The sequence below is a fragment of the Scylla paramamosain genome, chromosome 24, assembly GCF_035594125.1.
Source record: "Scylla paramamosain isolate STU-SP2022 chromosome 24, ASM3559412v1, whole genome shotgun sequence".
NCBI lineage: Eukaryota > Metazoa > Arthropoda > Malacostraca > Decapoda > Portunidae > Scylla > Scylla paramamosain.
This window is the reverse complement of record NC_087174.1, coordinates 17,244,937-17,263,502: the sequence shown is the minus strand read 5'-3', so window position 1 is coordinate 17,263,502 and position 18,566 is coordinate 17,244,937. Positions and strand designations below refer to the sequence as shown.

The following is an 18,566-nucleotide window of genomic DNA, read 5'->3' as shown; positions in this document are numbered from 1 at the left end:
CATTGAAGTCTCCAAGAATGGAGATCTCTGCAAAAGGGAAGAGGGTCAGAATGTGCTCCACTTTGGAAGTTAAGTAGTCAAAGAATTTCTTATAGTCAGAGGAGTTAGGAGAGAGGTATACAGCACAGATAAATTTAGTATGAGAATGACTCTGTAGTCGTAGCCAGATGGTGGAAAACTCGGAAGATTCAAGAGCGTGGGCACGAGAGCAGGTTAAGTCATTGCGCACATAAACGCAGCATCCAGCTTTGGATCGAAAATGAGGACAGAGAAAGTAGGAGGGAACAGAAAAGGGGCTACTGTCAGTTGCCTCAGACACCTGAGTTTCAGTGAGGAAAAGAAGATGAGGTTTAGAAGAGGAGAGGTGGTGTTCTACAGATTGAAAATTAGATCTTAGACCGCGAATGTTGCAGAAGTTAATGAAGAAAAAGTTGAGGGGGGTGTCAAGACACTTAGGGTCGTCGACGGAAAGGCAGTCCGACCTGGGGACATTTATGGTCCCCTCCCCAGATGGGGACTCCGAGGCTGGTGTAGGAGTCGCCATGATTTTAAAATTTTTGGAGTGAAGGGTGTGTGTGTTATTAGGTGCTTGTAGTTTTGTGTGGAGGAAGAGAGTTGTCTTTAGAGGGCAGGCTGTGACTACCCCCTTGTGTTGTGAGACACAAAGGGAAACGTTCAGTGAGGTCACAGCTGGGTTTAATGATAAGTTCACAGCACCCCCTGAACAGTGCTTTAGACTTGCTCGATTCTTTTCAGAATTTTCCAGATAAAACACTAGTCCTTGTAGAAACTAGTGGAAAATGTTTCAAACTAAACATGTAGCAGGTGTCAGAACTACTGTTCCAACAGAGAAATTAATGGTGATGGGAAATAATTCAATAGAAATATGACAATCCACCGTATTGAGTGGATGAACCAATGAGGATTAGGTAGGTTCTAGTGGATATAGACTTCCAAAACAAAACCATTCTCACTGTGCTTGATATTCCAGGAGTCAGTCACATTCAAGAAGTGATTGCATATATATATATATATATATATATATATATATATATATATATATATATATATATATATATATATATATATATATATATATATATATATATATATATATATATATACCCTGCTCTCTCGCTTAAATTAGACTTCAGCCAGCACCCAAGTCACAACAACACTCTTTTTTAACACTCTACCATCCTTGGCAGACATTCCACACCAAACTCCAGCTAAATACTTTGTCTAGTTGCAGGGCTGTGAGCTGATAGGTACTTAGCTACCTGTGTGTCCGCCTAGCCCATGGTAAATATTTATAACCTGACACTGGCCTTTTATGCCAATTTTTTTTAAACAGGAGACTGAAATAAATGTGAAAATAATAAGTGCCAAGTTGCAGGTATTAACCTTATAATAACTGTTCTGCAGGTGTCCATCATCAGATCCTGTGGATACAGTTTCCATAAACAGATAGGATTAAAATTTTGTAGGATGTAGGTACAGTACATCAAGAGGTATCATGACATGCACTTTTAGTATGTGCATCTCTAAAGAAGTGTAGGAGAAAATACCAAGTTCTTCATAAAAACAACCAGCAACCACCAGGAACTCAGACCACTGTGAATGTCCCAAATGAGATAAGTTTTTGGAAGAGAAGTCCCCAACTAATGGGAGAGGATTATATTTCTCAAGATTTGGAATTGAATATAGCAATAGTAGTGGTAGCAATGGTGGTGGGGGATGGTGGTGGATAGTGGTGGCAGTAGTAGTTGTAGTAATAGATGACAGAATATGGCAGCAGCAGCAACAGCAATAGGGGGTTCACAATGGATGAAAAAACTGCCAGATTCACCCGCCAAATTAATTCTACACACACACACACAAAAAAAAACTTGGTAAGCTGGAAAATATTTTTTGTGATTTGTGCATTATTAAATCAACTGATAGAATATTAAGAAAATTTTTAGCCACCATCATCAAGCAAAGAGCAAGAAATATGGCACAACAAGCAACGTATTATGCACTTATCTCAGGTTTGGGATGTATCATCACCTTGGGATGCCTGCTATTTTCCTATGTAAATTTAATTTAATCATTTAAGTTAAAGAATTATATAGGATTATATTCTAAAATTTTATAAATCCTGGCACATATGAAAGAAACAACTATGACTTGATGCAATATCAGCAGGACAATGGTGAAGATTGTCTGTTGACATTGTGTCTCCCAATGTCTTCCCTGATTTGCTGCTTGTCTGTTTACATCATGTCTCCCATCATCTTCTCTGAGTTGTTGCTTTCTTCTCTGGAAATACAACCCATCCTTTCACACCTTGGTTCTTTTGTTGTGGCATATTTCTGCAATCAATCACAGCATATGTACAGACCAGGGTTTTACAACAGTACTGCAAACTCACATATCTTGCCTTAAATCAAGCAGAGTACAGACAGGGTTTTATAACAGTACTGCAAACTCACATATCTTGCCTTAAATCAAGCAGAGTTTCTGTTTTTGTCTTTCCACGGCTTCAGCCATCAAAATATCCATGAAGGACAAGTAATATCTACTCAATTCTTTTCAGGATTTGCCAGTTAAAACATTAGTCTCTGTAAAAACTAGTGGAAAAAAAGTTTCAAACTATATATGTAGCAGGAGACTAAAAATATATAAGAAGACAATGAAAGTTTAGTTGTATTTAGCTTATAATAGCTGTTCTGTAGTGTGCATCATTGATCACTTAAGAATAATGTTCTGTAACATATAGGCACAGTACATCAAAATGTATCACATGAGGGATTTTTAGAATGTGCATCTCTGGAGAACAGTAGGAGCATCTAATAAGCCCTGCATTAAAACAGCCAGTGAACACTTGCAACTGAGCCCATTGTGAATGCCCCAATTCATATGTACTTAAAAAAAAAAATATATATATATAAATAATAAAATGAAAATAAAGCATGGCAGAAAATGAACATGTGCCCTAAATACAATCTCTGCAGTACAGTCATCACTCGTTAACCCCAGTCTCCACAGCTTCAACTTTACACAAACTGCTGCCAACCACAAAATCAAATCACCTGCTACTCATCTGGTCAACACACACACACACACACACACACACACCGTCTTGACCTCACACAGGAAGGACGTGTGACCTTAGGTGCTCTAGAGCAGCCTCGGCCAGCGTGTTGGCCTTCTCCGCCCCCTATTGATAGTGATCTCAGTTTTTTCTGTTTTCAACTTTTAGTTGTTAGTTTTAGGCTTGCCCTGGTGGGACTGATGTACTTGTGAAAACATTTAGTGAGTGCGTGTCGATACATAAAGAATAATGTGTGCTTCAGTGCAAATGTATGAACGCAACTACCTCCTGCGTTGTAGGCGAGGACCTGGTTACCTGCCAGCCAATGTGATACCGTGCCTTAAGACCTTGAAACTGTTTTGGAACCACAGATCGAGAGGAGGTAAAAACGTGGTGCATCCCATCAAGGTAGTGACCTCCAATGCCAGAGAAGACCGCAGGGTGGAGAAGAGGGAATCCAAACACTTTGAAGTGCTGTGTGTGTGGTATAGTCTTCCCTCCCTACTCTTATTTAATGCGACATCTCTGGCCAAAAAGATGGACGAGTTGATTGTGATGGTGAGTTCTACTTGTGCGGACATTGTGGCAGTTACTGATGCGTGGCAGATTGTTCCTGAGGTGTGCACAGTACAGGACTACCAGCTCTACCATCACCTCAGGACAGGATGCAGGGGCTGGGGGTGGTGGCCATTTTCTGCCACTCTGCCCTCAGCCCCTCACACCTCTCTGCTGATATTCCTGCCAGAGTAAAGGCCCTGTGGGTGAGAGTTACGCCCACCTGCCATCCCAGCAACACAGCCTCCATCATCGTGTGTGTAGTGTACCACCCCCATGAGCCACCACAGTACAGTTACTCACCACTCACATCATTGACATTGCTGATGTCCTGAGGGTGAGGTATCCTGCCACCAAGCTGGTCATCTGTGGGGACTTTAACAGATTAGATATCAGCGATATCCTACACCAGCTACACCTCACCCAGGTCATGGACTTCCCCCCACCCACCAGCAAGCCATCCTCGACCTTATATTAACAGACCTGGGCCAGCAGTACTCGCCCCCCAAGCTGCTGCCTTCCGTGGGACGGAGCACCCACCTCTCCATACTGTGGACACCCACACCCACCACCTCGACCCCCCGGTCAGGACCCGCCGCCCCATGCCTGACTCAGCCATGAGGGAGTTTGGGCAGTGGGTGACACAACACCCGTGCACCGAGGTGCTGGATATGGAGGATGTCCACTTAAAATGGCACAATTATGGCGCCACCACCACAGAAGCCTTCCACTGCTACTTCCCAGCCAAGAGCATCATGGTGCACCCGTCTGATGCTCCTTGGATGACACCCCGCATTAAAAGACTCATGCGTCAGCGGACCTGGGCGTTCCACTCCTGCCCAGTCCTATACAGGAAACTAAGAAACAGAGTGATCAGGGAGATTAAGGCTGCAAAGGCAAGCTATTACCCAGACAAGATACACCACCTCAAGCTGGCCAACAACAGACAGTGGTATGCTAAGATCAAAGCTTTGTGTGGCCTACAAAAGCACACTTCATCTCTTCCTTGCACCTCACACCTTCCTGCTAATCTTGTGGCTCAGGAGATGAACGATCACTTTGCCGCTATCTGTCAGACCTTTCCTACCCCTCACACCACTCCGCTTCCTGCCTATCTTCCCGCTCCCTCTCCTCCCCCCATTGTCCAGGCAATGGATGTTTTCAAGAGAATACTCAAATTCAAACTAAAATCCACCACACCCACTGACCTTCCTATAAAAATTTACAAGGAATTTGCTGTAGAGCTGGCAACACCACTATGCTCCATAATAAACGCCTCTCTCTCCCAACACTCTTGCCCCGCGAACTGGAAGATATCTTATGTCACCCCCATTCCCAAAACTTCCAGTCCAGAGTCACTCAATGACCTCAGGCCAGTCTCTATCACCCCCATCCCTAGCCTTATTTGTGAAGATTTTGTGTATGACTGGGCCTACACCAAAATTTGTAATACTGTGGATATCAGACAGTTTGGGAATATTAAAGCCACCTCCATCTCCCATTACCTGACCAGCTTCCTTGAATTCATCCACAGCCACCTGGACAAGCGAAACACCTCTCTAGCTGTTGCTTTTGTGGACTTCAAAAAAGCCTTTGATCACACTATTGTCATCAGCAAGGCAATAAGTCTGGGTCTCCCTCCTAACCTGGTAGTGTGGCTAGCTGACTTCCTCACAGGGAGGCATCAGGCCATTCACTATCAGGGCTCTGTCTCTAGTTTCCAACAGCTGACATATGGAGTCCCCCAGGAGACCAAGATGGGTCCACTATGCTTCCTCTTCCTCATTAACGATGCCCTCACTGACACCCCCCATTGCTGGAAGCATGTGGACGACTGCACTGTGGGCGTCCCAGTTTCCAACAAGAACCCGGACTACTCGCCACTGCAAGCAATTCTGGAGCGACTGCAGACATGGACGGAAGAGAGAAGGATGACTATCAACCACAGCAAAACTGTGGTGATGCATTTCTGTACTTCCTCTGTACCAGTGCCCCCTCCCCAGCTCACAGTGGGCCCTCACCCCTTCCAGGTGGTCCAATGTGCCAAGCTTCTTGGAGTCACAGTAGACGACCAGCTGACCTGGAAGCAGCATGTCGCCAGCACCATAAGATCCGCTACCTACAGGCTGTACATGCTGCACAGACTGAAGTCACTGGGGACGCCAACAGACGAGTTAAGGGGGGTGTACCTCACCTTCATCCTCCCCAATCTCATGTATGCCTCCCCAGCGTGGTCCTCCTCCCTCACACACTCAACAGCTACAGCTGGAGAGTGTACAGAAAAAGGCATGCAGGGTCATCCTTGGCCCTGCCTACACCACCTATGATGCAGCCCTGACCACCCTGAGTCTGTCCAGACTATCCACCAGGCACCGAGAGGCTCTGGAGAAGTTTGGAAGGGGACTGCGACATCATCCATGTCTCATACACATGCTGCCGCCTGACACGCCTTGCCCGGTCCGTGCTACCAGACACCACAACAAGATAACGCCCCTAAAGGCGCCACGCACAGACTGGTACAGACTCAGCGTGATTCCCACCATGGTGCAAGCCATCAATCAATAGTATTTCCCTTCTAGATTAGACTTAGCTTTAGGATTAATGTTAAGTATTCCCCTACACCCTCTGTACATTTTTAGTTTGTTAACTGCCTGAGTAATAAACTGTTTATTATCATTATTATTAATATTACACACACACACACACACACACACTATCTGAATTAACATACAAGGAGAGACTGTCAAGACTAGACTTACCAATGCTAGAACAAAGAAAAGAAAAAGGTGACTTATTAACCATCTATAGAATCATGAGGAGCATGGAGGTTCCTGATAGGGAAGATTTACTGAAATGAGAAACAAGGGATGCAAGAGAACATGGAAGGAAACTCAAAAAAGATAATTATGGAAGAAATTTAAAGAACAGTTTTCCCTACAAAGTAGTAAAAATATAGAATGGACTGGACAATACAGCATTGTGTGCAAAGACATTACATGATTCTAAAGACCACATTAGACACTAAGAGATATGAAGACAGGATAGGACGAGCATAGCTCCCCTCCCATACAATACAATTAAGTAATACATACCTGCCACATAAACAACATTCCCATACTCATTCGCTCAACTGCCATAGCCTGTGACCACGTGCTATCATCAGTCACACAGTAAACTTGCTCATGTCAGCATCATCCCCACTATCCTGCACCACATCTTCATGACTGTATTGTATGAACATTAGTTTTTCTTCACCATGGCTCCTAAGAGACCAGCAAAGAAAATGGCTGGAGACACTCCACAGTATGCAAGGAAGGTGATGACTTTGGAGATTAACATACTAAAGAAATTATGGGATGGCATGCTGTTGCAAGGGCAAGTGTTCCACATTAACAAGAGTTCCATGTGGACAATCAAGAGGATGGAGAAAGAAATTCTTGTAACAGTAAATACCTCAAGAACTGGTAGGTATATTTCATACAGGGACTGCCACGTGTAAGCCTGGTCGCTTCTTGCAGCTTCCCTTATTTCTTATGTTCTTATGTAACTGCTAAGCATATAAGCACAAGAGAGAAAGCAAGATGGAAAGTGCCTTGTATATTTGAATTGAGGACCAGTACAGTAAAGGCATGGCTGTGGACTCGAATGTGATAAGAGCGAAAGCAAGGTCTTTGTATGCACAGCTTAAGCCTGACAAAAGAACTGCATCAAAGAATAAGTGCTACTACTTCCTCACCACATCATCAACTCCACCATTTCAAACAAGCAAGGGCTGGTTTGAAAAATTCATGCACTAATTCTCCCTGAAAAATGTGATGACTGGGGAGGCTGTGTCTGCAGACCACATGACAGCAAAGACATTCCTTATACAATATAACTTTATTTTTATTTTTTTTAGGTAACTCATAATAAAATGCTTGTAATCATGTATATACAGTTTTCATTACTTAAACAAGATTCTGGGTGATCAGGGGTGTTTTTAAGGGGGACACTAATTTTTCATGGATTTTCCTTGCAAACAGCTATGTCTGTACCATAGCCCCCCTGTGGATAATGAGGGATGACTGTACTTTCTCTCTCTCTCTCTCTCTCTCTCTCTCTCTCTCTCTCTCTCTCTCTCTCTCTCTCTCTCTCTCTCTCTCTCTCTCTCTCTCTCTCTCTCTCACCAGCAGGCAGCTCAATGGTGTGTGTATCCAGTGCAGGACGGAACTGCTTCACCAGAACAAGGGCTGGAGGGAGAGGGTGTGGTCGGCTCAGCGTTGCCACCACTGCCACACACCTCCGACCCTTCCGGCCTCCATCACCTGCTTTTGTGGGACAGCTGGCCACTTCCCATGCCCTGCCAACAATAATAATGGTGTCAGCCTATATAGCTTCACACAGTAAACTTGCTCATGCCAGCATCATCCTCGCTATCTTGCACCACATCTTCATGACTATTGTATGAACATTAGCTTTTCTTCACCATGGCTCCTAAGTGACCAGCAAAGAAAGTGGCTAGAGACATCTAAAACAACAGCTGCCATCACCACCATCATTACTAGAACTATTAGTGTAATGTCTTGTACTCTGTAACACTGGGGAATAGATGTAAAGAAGTCACAAGGAGGGTGTAGCTGGGGATCAAATCTGTGACCAAACATTTAAGGAGCATCTCACCAGCTTCTATGATCATATTGGTGCATGTGCTGTTTTGTTGACATTTGTACCACCACCACTGGTGGGATTCTTTTTTCCAATTAATGAAAAGGGGCACTGGCAAAGGGATCCAAAAAAAATTGAATGAAAAAAGACCTATTTAAATACCAGTTCCCAAAGCAATGACAAATGGAATGATCAAACAGCAGAGAATAAGAGACTGAAACCTTCTCTTGAAAGAGTTCAAGTCATTGGAAGGAGGGAATACAGATGCAGGCAGGGGGTTCCAGAGAAAGAGTTCAAGTCATTGGAAGGAGGAAATACAGATGCAGGCAGGGGGTTCCAGAGTTTATCAGCAAAAGAGCTAAATGACTGAGAATACTGGTTAACTCTTGTATTAGAAAGAAGAAAGTTTTGTGCAGTGAGGCCATGGAAGGAGGGGAGTCAGGCAGTTAGCAAGATCAGAACAGTTAGCATGAAAATAGCAGTAGAAGATAGCAAGAGATGCAACAATGCAGTAATGAGAGAGGCTGAAGACAGTTAGTTAGAGGAGAGGAGTTGATAAGACAAAAAGCTTTTGATTCCATTTTTTCTAAAAGAACAGTATAAGTGGAACCCTCCGTACATGTGAAGTATACTCCATACATGGACAGAGTTAGCAGCTGGGGGATGAGAAAAATTGGCAGAGATGACTTAGAATACCTAATTTCATAGAAGTGGTTTTAGCTAGAGATGACATGTTCAGATTATAAGTAAAGGACAAACTGAGGATGTTCAGTGTAGAAGATGGAGACAGTTGAGTGTCAATGAAGAAGAAAGGATAGTTATCAGGAAGGTTGAGTGGATGGATGGAGAAACTGAGTTTTTGAGGCATTGAACAATATACTAAGTTTGCTCTGCCTCAGTCAGAAATTTTAGAGATCAAAAGTCATGCATTCTGTGGCTTCCCTGTGTGAGCTGTTTACTTCCTGAAGGGTTGCACATTTATGATGATGTGGAAAAGTGCAGGATAGTATCATCAGCACAGGAGTGAATAGTTTGGGTTAGAAGATCACTGATGAATGATATGAAGAGAGTGGGTAACAAGACAGAACCCTGAGGAACACCATTGTTAGTAGAATTAGAAGAACAGTGACCATCTACCACAGCAGCAATAGAATGGTCAGAAAGGAAACTTGAGATGAAGTTACAAAGAAAAAGATAGAATTTGCAGGAGGGTAGTTTGGAAATCAAACCTTTGGGCCAGACTCTACCAAAAGTTTTTGATATATCTAAGGCAAGAGTTTCACCAAAATCCCTAAAAGAGGATGACCAAGACTCAATAAGGAAAGTCAGAAGATTACTATCACTACTACTACTACTACTATTACTACTACTACCATTCCTATACTGCTACAATGCTTGACAATGAATTAGTTTGCCTGGGGCAAGGCTGACTAATTCAGTGTCAAATCACCCTGAAGAGGAACCTAAAATTGTGCCAATAAACTAAGCCGCCTACACAGAGAGATGTATTAGGTGGAGCTTCTGTGCCCATCAAGCAAAGCGCAAGCAGCTGTTGTCTTGCCAGTGTCCTTAATAGTTTTTTTAATGTAGCAGGGTTTGAGAGGGTTGATACCAGACTGATGGTACTCATTTCCACCTCTATTGTCTGTGACAGTAAAGGTGGATTCATCATTCCACAGTACCCCTTGCCACTTGTCAACATCCCACACAATGTATTTCTCTGCACAAGCAATGCTATTCATCTGCCTAAAGATTAAAGGGGACATCTGGTTAGGAAACCAAAACAATATGAAAATCTATTGTGAAAAAAAAAAATATGGTAGGCATACACATTCCCTATTATTTCACAAATATTTATGGTAAAGTGTGCATTTAAATCCCATTTAAAGGTCCTATACTCAACCATGCACTTTTGTTTAGTGTATGTGTGTTTTCTTTTTCAAAAAATCTTAAAATTTTTTTCGTGAACATGATATGGTAATACATAGTTGGTGCTCTCAGCTCATTGCCTCACTCTCTGTTTCAGTGGCTTACCAGCCTTAGTTAAGAGTATATGTGTCACTTCCTTGGAGGCACTGTGTGACTATCTCATACTATTCCCCACATTTCTGAGAATGCCCAGGCATACAATGAATATGAAAGTGGTGCTTTTTGAAAGAAGCCAGGTAATAATGAAGAGCATGGCAGTTCTGAAATTAACACAGTCCACACCAAAGCACCTGGGCTGAAATCCCAAATGCACTAATGAGTTGACACTATAGTAGAACTAGATTAACTAGGTACTCGGGGTGTTAACTGTACCTCTCTGCGCTGTTGCCACCTCAACACCAAAAACATCTCCAATAATTTTGCTTCTTCATTTTTCCCTCCTTTACTTTAACTTTTTTTTTTTTTTATGTAGGAGGGACACTGGCAAAGGGCAACAAAAATCCAATAAAAAAAAATGCCCACTCAAATGCCAGTCCCATAAAAGGGTCAAAGCAATAGTCAAAAACTGATGGATAAGTGTCTTGAAACCTCCCTCTTGAAGGAATTCAAGTCATAGGAAGGTGAAAATACAGAAGCAGGCAGGGAGTTCCAGAGTTTACCAGAGAAAGGGATGAATGATTGAGAATACTGGTTAACTCTTGCGTTAGAGAGGTGGACAGAATAGAGGTGAGAGAAAGAAGAAAGTCTTGTGCAGCGAGGCCACGGGAGGAGGGGAGGCATGCAGTTAGCAAGATCAGAAGAGCAGTTAGCATGAAAATAGCGGTAGAAGACAGCTAGAGATGCAACACTGCAGCGGTGAGAGAGAGGATGAAGACAGTTACTTAGAGGAGAGGAGTTGATGAGACGAAAAGCTTTTGATTCCACCCTGTTTAGAAGAGCAGTACGAGTGGAAACCCCCCCCCAGACATGTGAAGCATACTCCATACATGGACAGATAAGGCCCTTGTACAGAGTTAGCAGCAGGGGAGTGAGAAAAACTAGATTAGATTAGAGGTCAGGAAAAGGTCAAGAATGTTGGGCGGAGACGTCTCAGAACGCCTAACTTCACAGAAGCTGTTTTAGTTAGAGATGAGATGTGAAGTTTCCAGTTCAGATTATAAGTAAAGGACAGACCAAGGATGTGCAATGTAAAAGAGGGGGACAGTTGAGTGTCATTGAAGAAGAGGCGACAGTTGTCTGGAAGGTTGTGTCGAGTTGATAGATAGAGGAATTGAGGTTTTGAGGTGTTGAACAATACCAAGTTTTCTCTGCCCCAATCAGAAATTTTAGAAAGATCAGAAGTCAAGCGTTCTGTGGCTTCCCTGCGTGAAATGTTTACCTCCTGAAGGATTGGACATCTACAAAAAGACGTGGAAAAGTGCAGGGTGGTATCATCAGCATAGGAGTGGATAGGACAAGAAGTTTGGTTTAGAAGATCATTAATGAATAATAAGAAGAGAGTGGGTGACAGGACAGAACCCTGAGGAACACCACTGTTAATACATTTAGGAGAAGAACAGTGACTGTCTACCACAGCAGCAATAGAACGGTCAGAAAGGAAACTTGAGATGAAGTTACAGAGAGAAGGATGGAAACCATAGGAGGGTAGTTTGGAAATCAAAGCTTTGTGCCAGACTCTATCAAAAGCTTTTCATATGCCCGAGGCAACAGCAAAAGTTTCACCAAAATCTCTAAAAGAGGATGACCAAGACTCAATAAGGAAAGCCAGATCATCATCAGTAGAGTGGCCTTGATGGAACCCCATCAGATAAAAGGTTGTGAAGTGATAGATGTTTAAGAACCTTCCTTAGGATAGATTCAAAAACTTTAGATTGGCAGGAAATTAAAGCAATGGGACGGTAGTTTGAGGGATTAGAACGCTCACCCTTTTTAGGAACAGGCTGAATGTAGGCAAACTTCCAGCAAGAAGGATAGGTAGATGTTGACAGACAGATCTGAAAGATTTTGACTAGCCAAGGCGCAAGCACAGAGGCACAGTTTCGGAGAACAATAGGAGGGACCCGATAAGGTCCATAAGGTTCCCGATAAGGTTCCAAGGGTTTAGGCCAGCAAGAGCATGGAAAACATCATTGTGAAGAATTTTAATAGGTAGCATGAAGTAGTCAGAGGATGGAGGAGAGGGAGTAACAAGCCAAGAATCATCCAAGGTAGAGTTTTTAGCAAAGGTTTGAGCGAAGAGTTCAGCTTTAGAAATAGATGTGATAGCAGTGGTGCCATCTGATTGAAATAAAGGAGGGAAAGAAGGAGAAGCAAAGTTATTGGAGATATTTTTGGTTAGATGCCAAAAGGTTTTGACACTTTCTGTTAATGAAGGAGTTTTTGGCTGGTTGGAGAACAGACTTGGCATGGTTCTGGGCAGATGGAAGGCTTAAGTTCCTTTTGTGGGCCACCTCTCTATCATGTATAACATGAGAACAAGCTGTGTTAAACCAAGGTTTGGAAGGTTTAGGTTGAGAAAAAGAGTGAGGAATGTACGCCTCTGTGCCAAACACTATCACCTCTGTTATGCACTCAGCACACAAAGACGGGTCTCTGACAAGGAAGCAGTAGTCATTCCAAGGAAAATCAGCAAAATACCTCCTTAGGTCCCCCCAACTAGTAGAGGCAAAACACCAGAGACACCTTAGCTTAGTGGGTTCCTGAGGAGGGATTGGAGCAATAGGACAAGATACAGATATGAGATTGTGATCAGAGGAGCCCAACGGAGAAGAAAGGATGACAGCACAAGCAGAAGGATTAGAGGTCAGGAAAATGTCAAGAATGTTGGGCGTATCTTCAAGACAGTCAGGAATACGAGTAGGGTGATGCACCAATTACTCTAGGTTGTGGAGGATAGCAAAGTTGAAGACTAGTTCACCAAGATGGTCAGTGAAGGGAGAGGAAAGCCAAAGCTGGTGGTGAACATTGAAGTCTCCAAGAATGGAGATCTCTGCAAAAGGGAAGAGGGTCAGAATGTGCTCCACTTTGGAAGTTAGGAAGTCAAAGAATTTCTTATAGTCAGAGGAGTTAGGTGAGAGGTATACAGCACAGATAAATTTAGTTTTGAGAGTGACTCTGTAGTCGTAGCCAGATGGTGGAAAACTAAGATTCAAGAGGGTGGGCATGAGAGCAGATTAAGTCATTGCTCACATAAACGCAACATCCAGCTTTGAATTAAAAATGAGGATAGAGAAAGTAGGAAGGAACAGAAAAGGGGCTACTGTCAGTTGCCTCAGACACCTGAGTTTCAGTGAGGAAAAGATCAGATTTAGAAGAGGAGAGGTGGTGTTCTACAGATTGAAAATTAGATCTTAGACTGCAAATGTTGCAGAAGTTAATGAAGAAAAAGTTGAGAGGGGGTGTCAAGACACTTAGGGTCGTTGACAGAAAGGGAGTCCGACCTGGGGACATTTATGGTCCCCTCCCCAGATGGGGACTCCGAGGCTGGTGTAGGAGTCGCCATGATAATTTTGAAATTTTTGATTGAAGGCTGTGTGTGTTATTAGGTGCTTGTAGTTTTGTGTTGAGGAAGAGAGTTGTCTTTAGAGGGCAGGCTGTGACTACCCCCTTGTGTTATGAGACACAAAGGGAAACGTTCAGTGAAGTCACAGCTGATGGCACCACTGCTATCTCATCTATTTCTAAAGCTGAACTCTTAACTCAAACCTTTGCTAAATACTCCCTTGAAGGATTCAGGGCTTGTTCCTCCCTCTCCTCCACCCTCTGACTACTTCATGCTACTCATTAAAATCCTTTGCAATGATGTTTTCAATCCTCTCACTGGCCTAAACCCTCAGAAGGCTTATGAACCTGATGGGGTCCCTTCTATTCTCTGAAACTATGCCTTTATTTCAAGATCCCTGGTAAGAGCGGTGATGCTGGCCTTGAGCCTCCTTCTGATAGGTTTTAGTTTTCTTGATATACTCTATTTTAAGTTTTAGGGGCAATATGAGAAATCAGATTGTTACTAGAGGGTCAGAATTTTGTGGCATGAAACGCCAAACCACCACACCACTATCAGATGTACCACTCAGAATAATCTGTGGATGTTTGCCTTTTTTGTGGCACATTAGTGACACACAGTCACTAGAGAGATACCCACAGAGTTAAGTTGCCAATGAGGATCTGGTTCAGAGGACGAATATGGCAAACTGGCATGAAAGGCCAGTGCCAGGTTATTGAGTTTTACCTAGAGTTAGGCAGGCACATGATAGCTAAGTACCTATCAGTTCACAGGCCTATGACTAGACATAGTACTTAGCTGGAATTTGACGTGAGATGCCGGCCAAGGATGGTAGAATGTTGAGAAGGAGTTTGTTGCAAGTTGGGCACTGGCTGGAGTCTAACCCAGATGATAGAGCAGGTATGTTATCTGGTTGCTGTTTGGAAGTGGCACATCCCACTCACCAAACAGATTAATATCAGTGTGCTCTGGGATGGTGAATCTACTTGACCTGGATCCTCATTGTTTCATCCACTTGTCACAGTGGACTGTTATACTTTAATTGAATTAATTCCCATCATCATTAATTTCCCTGTAGGAAAATTCTGACATCATCTTGAAAATATATATACCAAGTTTTATTTACGAATCCCCCAAAAAATATTCATTTAGAGACATTGTTCCTTTAGGTTAAGTTACATGATCATTATTCAGCTATGTTATCTTCTATATTCTTTCAATTTGATTTAAATTTCTTTACTTTTTTGTCCAATGATATTCTTAACTAAAAACATCACATTATTATTTGCTCTACTTCTTTTCCATATGTTGTATCTGTTTTGTTCAATATCCATTACTTATCATTTGTCATATAACTCTGTTTCTGTAAGGCCCATTATATCTGGATTTTTCTCACTTAAATAACATTTAATTCCTTTATTGTTGAGATGACACCATTTACGTTTGGTGTATGCTACATTCGTGGCATTTGTTTTCCCTCTTATTCAAATACCACTTCCTCACTTCATGTCCAAAACTCTCCAATAGAACACCTTCTGTTTCCCCATTCTCACTCTCTTTTTTTTTTTTTTTTTTTACCTTTACTTCCTCTCTCAGTTTAATTGACTATTACCTCTCCTTTATCATTAAAGTATTTTCTCAACCATGTTCCTCCCTCTCTCTCTCTCTCTCTCTCTCTCTCTCTCTCTCTCTCTCTCTCTCCTCTTCCTTTGCCAACCTCCAGGCTTCTGTCAGAGCCTCCTTGGCACTCTATGTGTGTGTGTGTGTGTGTGTGTGTTTACCTTGTTGTGTTTTACAGGAAAACAGCTATGCTCATGCTGTCCAGTCTCCATATCTATAAGCATCCAGCTTAACTTTCATGAATATTTTTTGCTTGTACCACTGTTTCATCTAAGTTGTTCATATTTCTATGCTTCTATTTGGGAAACCATATTTCTTGACATCTCTTCTACTTGCTGTTTTCTTCAATTTCACTCCATGTCCTCTTGTGTCATCTTGAGTCCCACACAAATAAGTCTTCTTTGTCAACTTCATCCTTACCCTTTGAAGCTCTGTATATAGCAATCAGGTCTCCTCTTTCTCTTCTCTCTTGTAATGATGGAAGCTTCAATCTCCTTAATCTTTCTTCATAGGTTAAATCTCTCAAATTTGGTATCAATTTGGTTGCAGCTCTGTGGATCCTTTCTATTTTCCTTATTTCCTTTTTATTATAAGGTGGTGGTATATTCCAGTTTTGGTCGAAACACATATTCCATCAACTTTTTCATCATCTCTTCATCCATGTAAGCAAATGCCCCTTTCATCTTTCTTAGTAACTCATAGGTTTCCCCAACTATTTTGTTTACATGTTTTTCTGGTGATAAATTATCACTGATTGTAATTCCCAAGTCTTTTTCTTCTTTGGTTTTCTTAATTTCCACTTCTCCCATGGTGTAGGAACTTGTCAATCTTCTTTTGCTTTTTCCTAATTCCATCACCTTGCATTTCTTTGCATTGAATTCCATTTCCCATTTCTTACTCCATTTATGTATCTTATTTAGATCTTTCTGTAATATTTCACAATTCATATTGTTTTCCACTCTTTTCAATAATACTGCATCGTCTGCAAACAGACTTATATAACTGTCAACCTCATCCACCATATCGTTGACATACACCAGAAACATTATGGGGGCTAAGACTGTCCCCTGCGGTACTCCACTTGTAACTCTACACCATTCTGATTTTTCTCCCTTTATTACTGTTCTCATTTCTCTATCCCTCAAGAAGTCTGTAATCCAATTAAGTGTGTTTCCTTGCAAACCCCCTATATTTTGAATTTTCCATAGCAGTCTCTGGTGTGTTACCTTATCAAATGGTTTTTTTAGGTCTAAATAAACACAATCTGCCCAACCTCAAGTACCTTTTGTGGGCCACCTCTCTATTATGTATACCATGAGAACAGGCTGTTAAACCAAGGTTTGGAAGAATGTGTGCCTCCATGCCAGACACCTTCACTTCTGTTATGTGCTCAGCACATAGAGACAGGTCTCTGACATGGAAGCAGTAGTCATTTCAAGGAAAATCGGAATATCTCCTCAGGCCTCCCCAATTAGCAGAGGCAAAACACCACAGGCATCTCCACTTTGGGGGATCCTCAGAAGGGATTGGAGGGATAGGAAAAGATACAGATATAAGAGTGTGACTGGAGAAACGCAATGGAGAAGATAGGTTGACAATATAAGTCAAAGGATTAGAGGTTAGGAAAAGATTAAGATGTTCAGGAATACAAGTAGCATGTAGCATCAGTTTCTCTATGTCATGGATGATAGCAAAGTTAAAGGCTACTAGTTCATCAGGATGGTCAGTGAAGGGAGAGGAAAGCCAAAGCTGACGGTAAATATTGAAGTCTCCAAGAATGGAGATCTCCACAAAAGGGAAGAGAGTCAGAATGTGCTCCACTTTGTAAGTTAAATAGTCAACAAATTTTTCATAGTCAGGAGTTTAGTTTGAGTGACTATAGTCATAGCCAGATGGTAGAAAACTCAAAAGATTCAAGAGCATGGGCATGTGAGCAGGTTAAGTCATTGCGCACATAGACACAACATCCAGCTTTGGATTGAAAAATGAGGATAGAGAAAGTAGGAGGGAACAGAAAAGGAGCTACTGTCAGTTGTCTCGGACACCTGTGTTTCAGTGAAGAAAAGAAGATGTGGTTTAGTAGAGGAGAGGTGGTGTTCTACTGGTTGAAAATGACATCTAAGGCCATGAATGTTGCAGAACTTAATGAAGAAAAAGTTGTGGGGGTGTGAAAGCACTTAGGGTCAATACAAGAGGAGCAGTCCAACCTGGAGACATTAGTCATTTTCAGTAGCATTCGCAACCCCTAACAGTGTTACGGGTTGAAGGATGGGAGTGTACTGAACACAATTACTCCGCTGCCAGATGACCCTCGTTTGTCCCTGCCGGAAAAATTGTCGTACGCCTTAGTTGAGAGATCACAGAGTGGAAGCATCATCATATACTACTACTGAGAATACGAGAAATAAGCATGGAGAGGGACAGCAGCACCGACTCTGATACATACATGGAAGACGATGACTACCAGCCTTTTATGTCAAGTCCTTGTTTGAAGCCCCTTCTAACCATTGCAAGCATTGCTGAGATACAGCCTTAGGCAGATATGGGTGTAGTGATGGGTGCCGCAGCAGTAGCTACTGTTTACTTCATGGAAAGATAATTATGTCCGCCACTTCTTACCAATGTATTATGTGTAAACAAAGGGTTTCATGAAGGCTTGGAAGAAAATAGAATATATTTGTGTTTCTTTGGCAACTGTTTTTTTTCTATTTATTTTTAAATTTATTAAGTTTCTTCCTCTTATCTTTCTCTCCTACAGTGTTCACATGTCCACGGTAGTGGGCATGGCTATGAAGCAGAGTAAAATTGTGGGGTTAAAAGTGTGTTTAATAATAGACTACAATCCTAATTAGGGAAAGGTTAGGTAGGATAGAATGGGTTGTGTCAGGTGGGTTTGGCCCTTCCAATTTAGTTTAGGTTAGGTTTTATTAGGGTCTTGTAATGGCCAAATACTCATTTCTTATATACAGGTTAGGCTGGGTCAGGATACGTAGCTAGGTTTGGCCCTTCCAATTTAGGTTAGGTTAGGTTTCATTAGGGTCTTCTAATGCCCAAATACTCATTGCTCATATATAGGTTAGGTTAGGCTATGTTAGGTTATGTTAGGTCAGGTGGGGCTAGGTTAGGTAGGTTTGGCACTTCCAATTTAGGTTAGGTTATGTTTTATTAAGGTCTTCTAATGTCCAAATACTCATTTCTTATATATAGTTTATGTCAGGTTAGGTGTGGTTATGTTGGGTT

At 42.1% G+C, this 18,566-nt stretch overlaps 1 protein-coding gene across 7 annotated transcripts in view; it reads right to left on the bottom strand.

Annotated features, from left to right (window-relative positions):
* Nucleotides 1–18,566, bottom strand: part of LOC135112825 (ADP-sugar pyrophosphatase-like) — a 98,720-nt gene that overhangs the window by 29,259 nt on the left and 50,895 nt on the right. For all 7 annotated transcript variants that reach the window (XR_010274573.1, XM_064027675.1, XM_064027674.1 and 4 more), the window contains one exon: nucleotides 7,798–7,970. Coding sequence is in view for 6 of the 7 variants with exons in the window: in XM_064027675.1 (XP_063883745.1) it covers nucleotides 7,798–7,970 (173 nt within the window). In the remaining variant the exon portion in view is untranslated. The remainder of the gene's footprint in view (nucleotides 1–7,797; nucleotides 7,971–18,566) is intronic.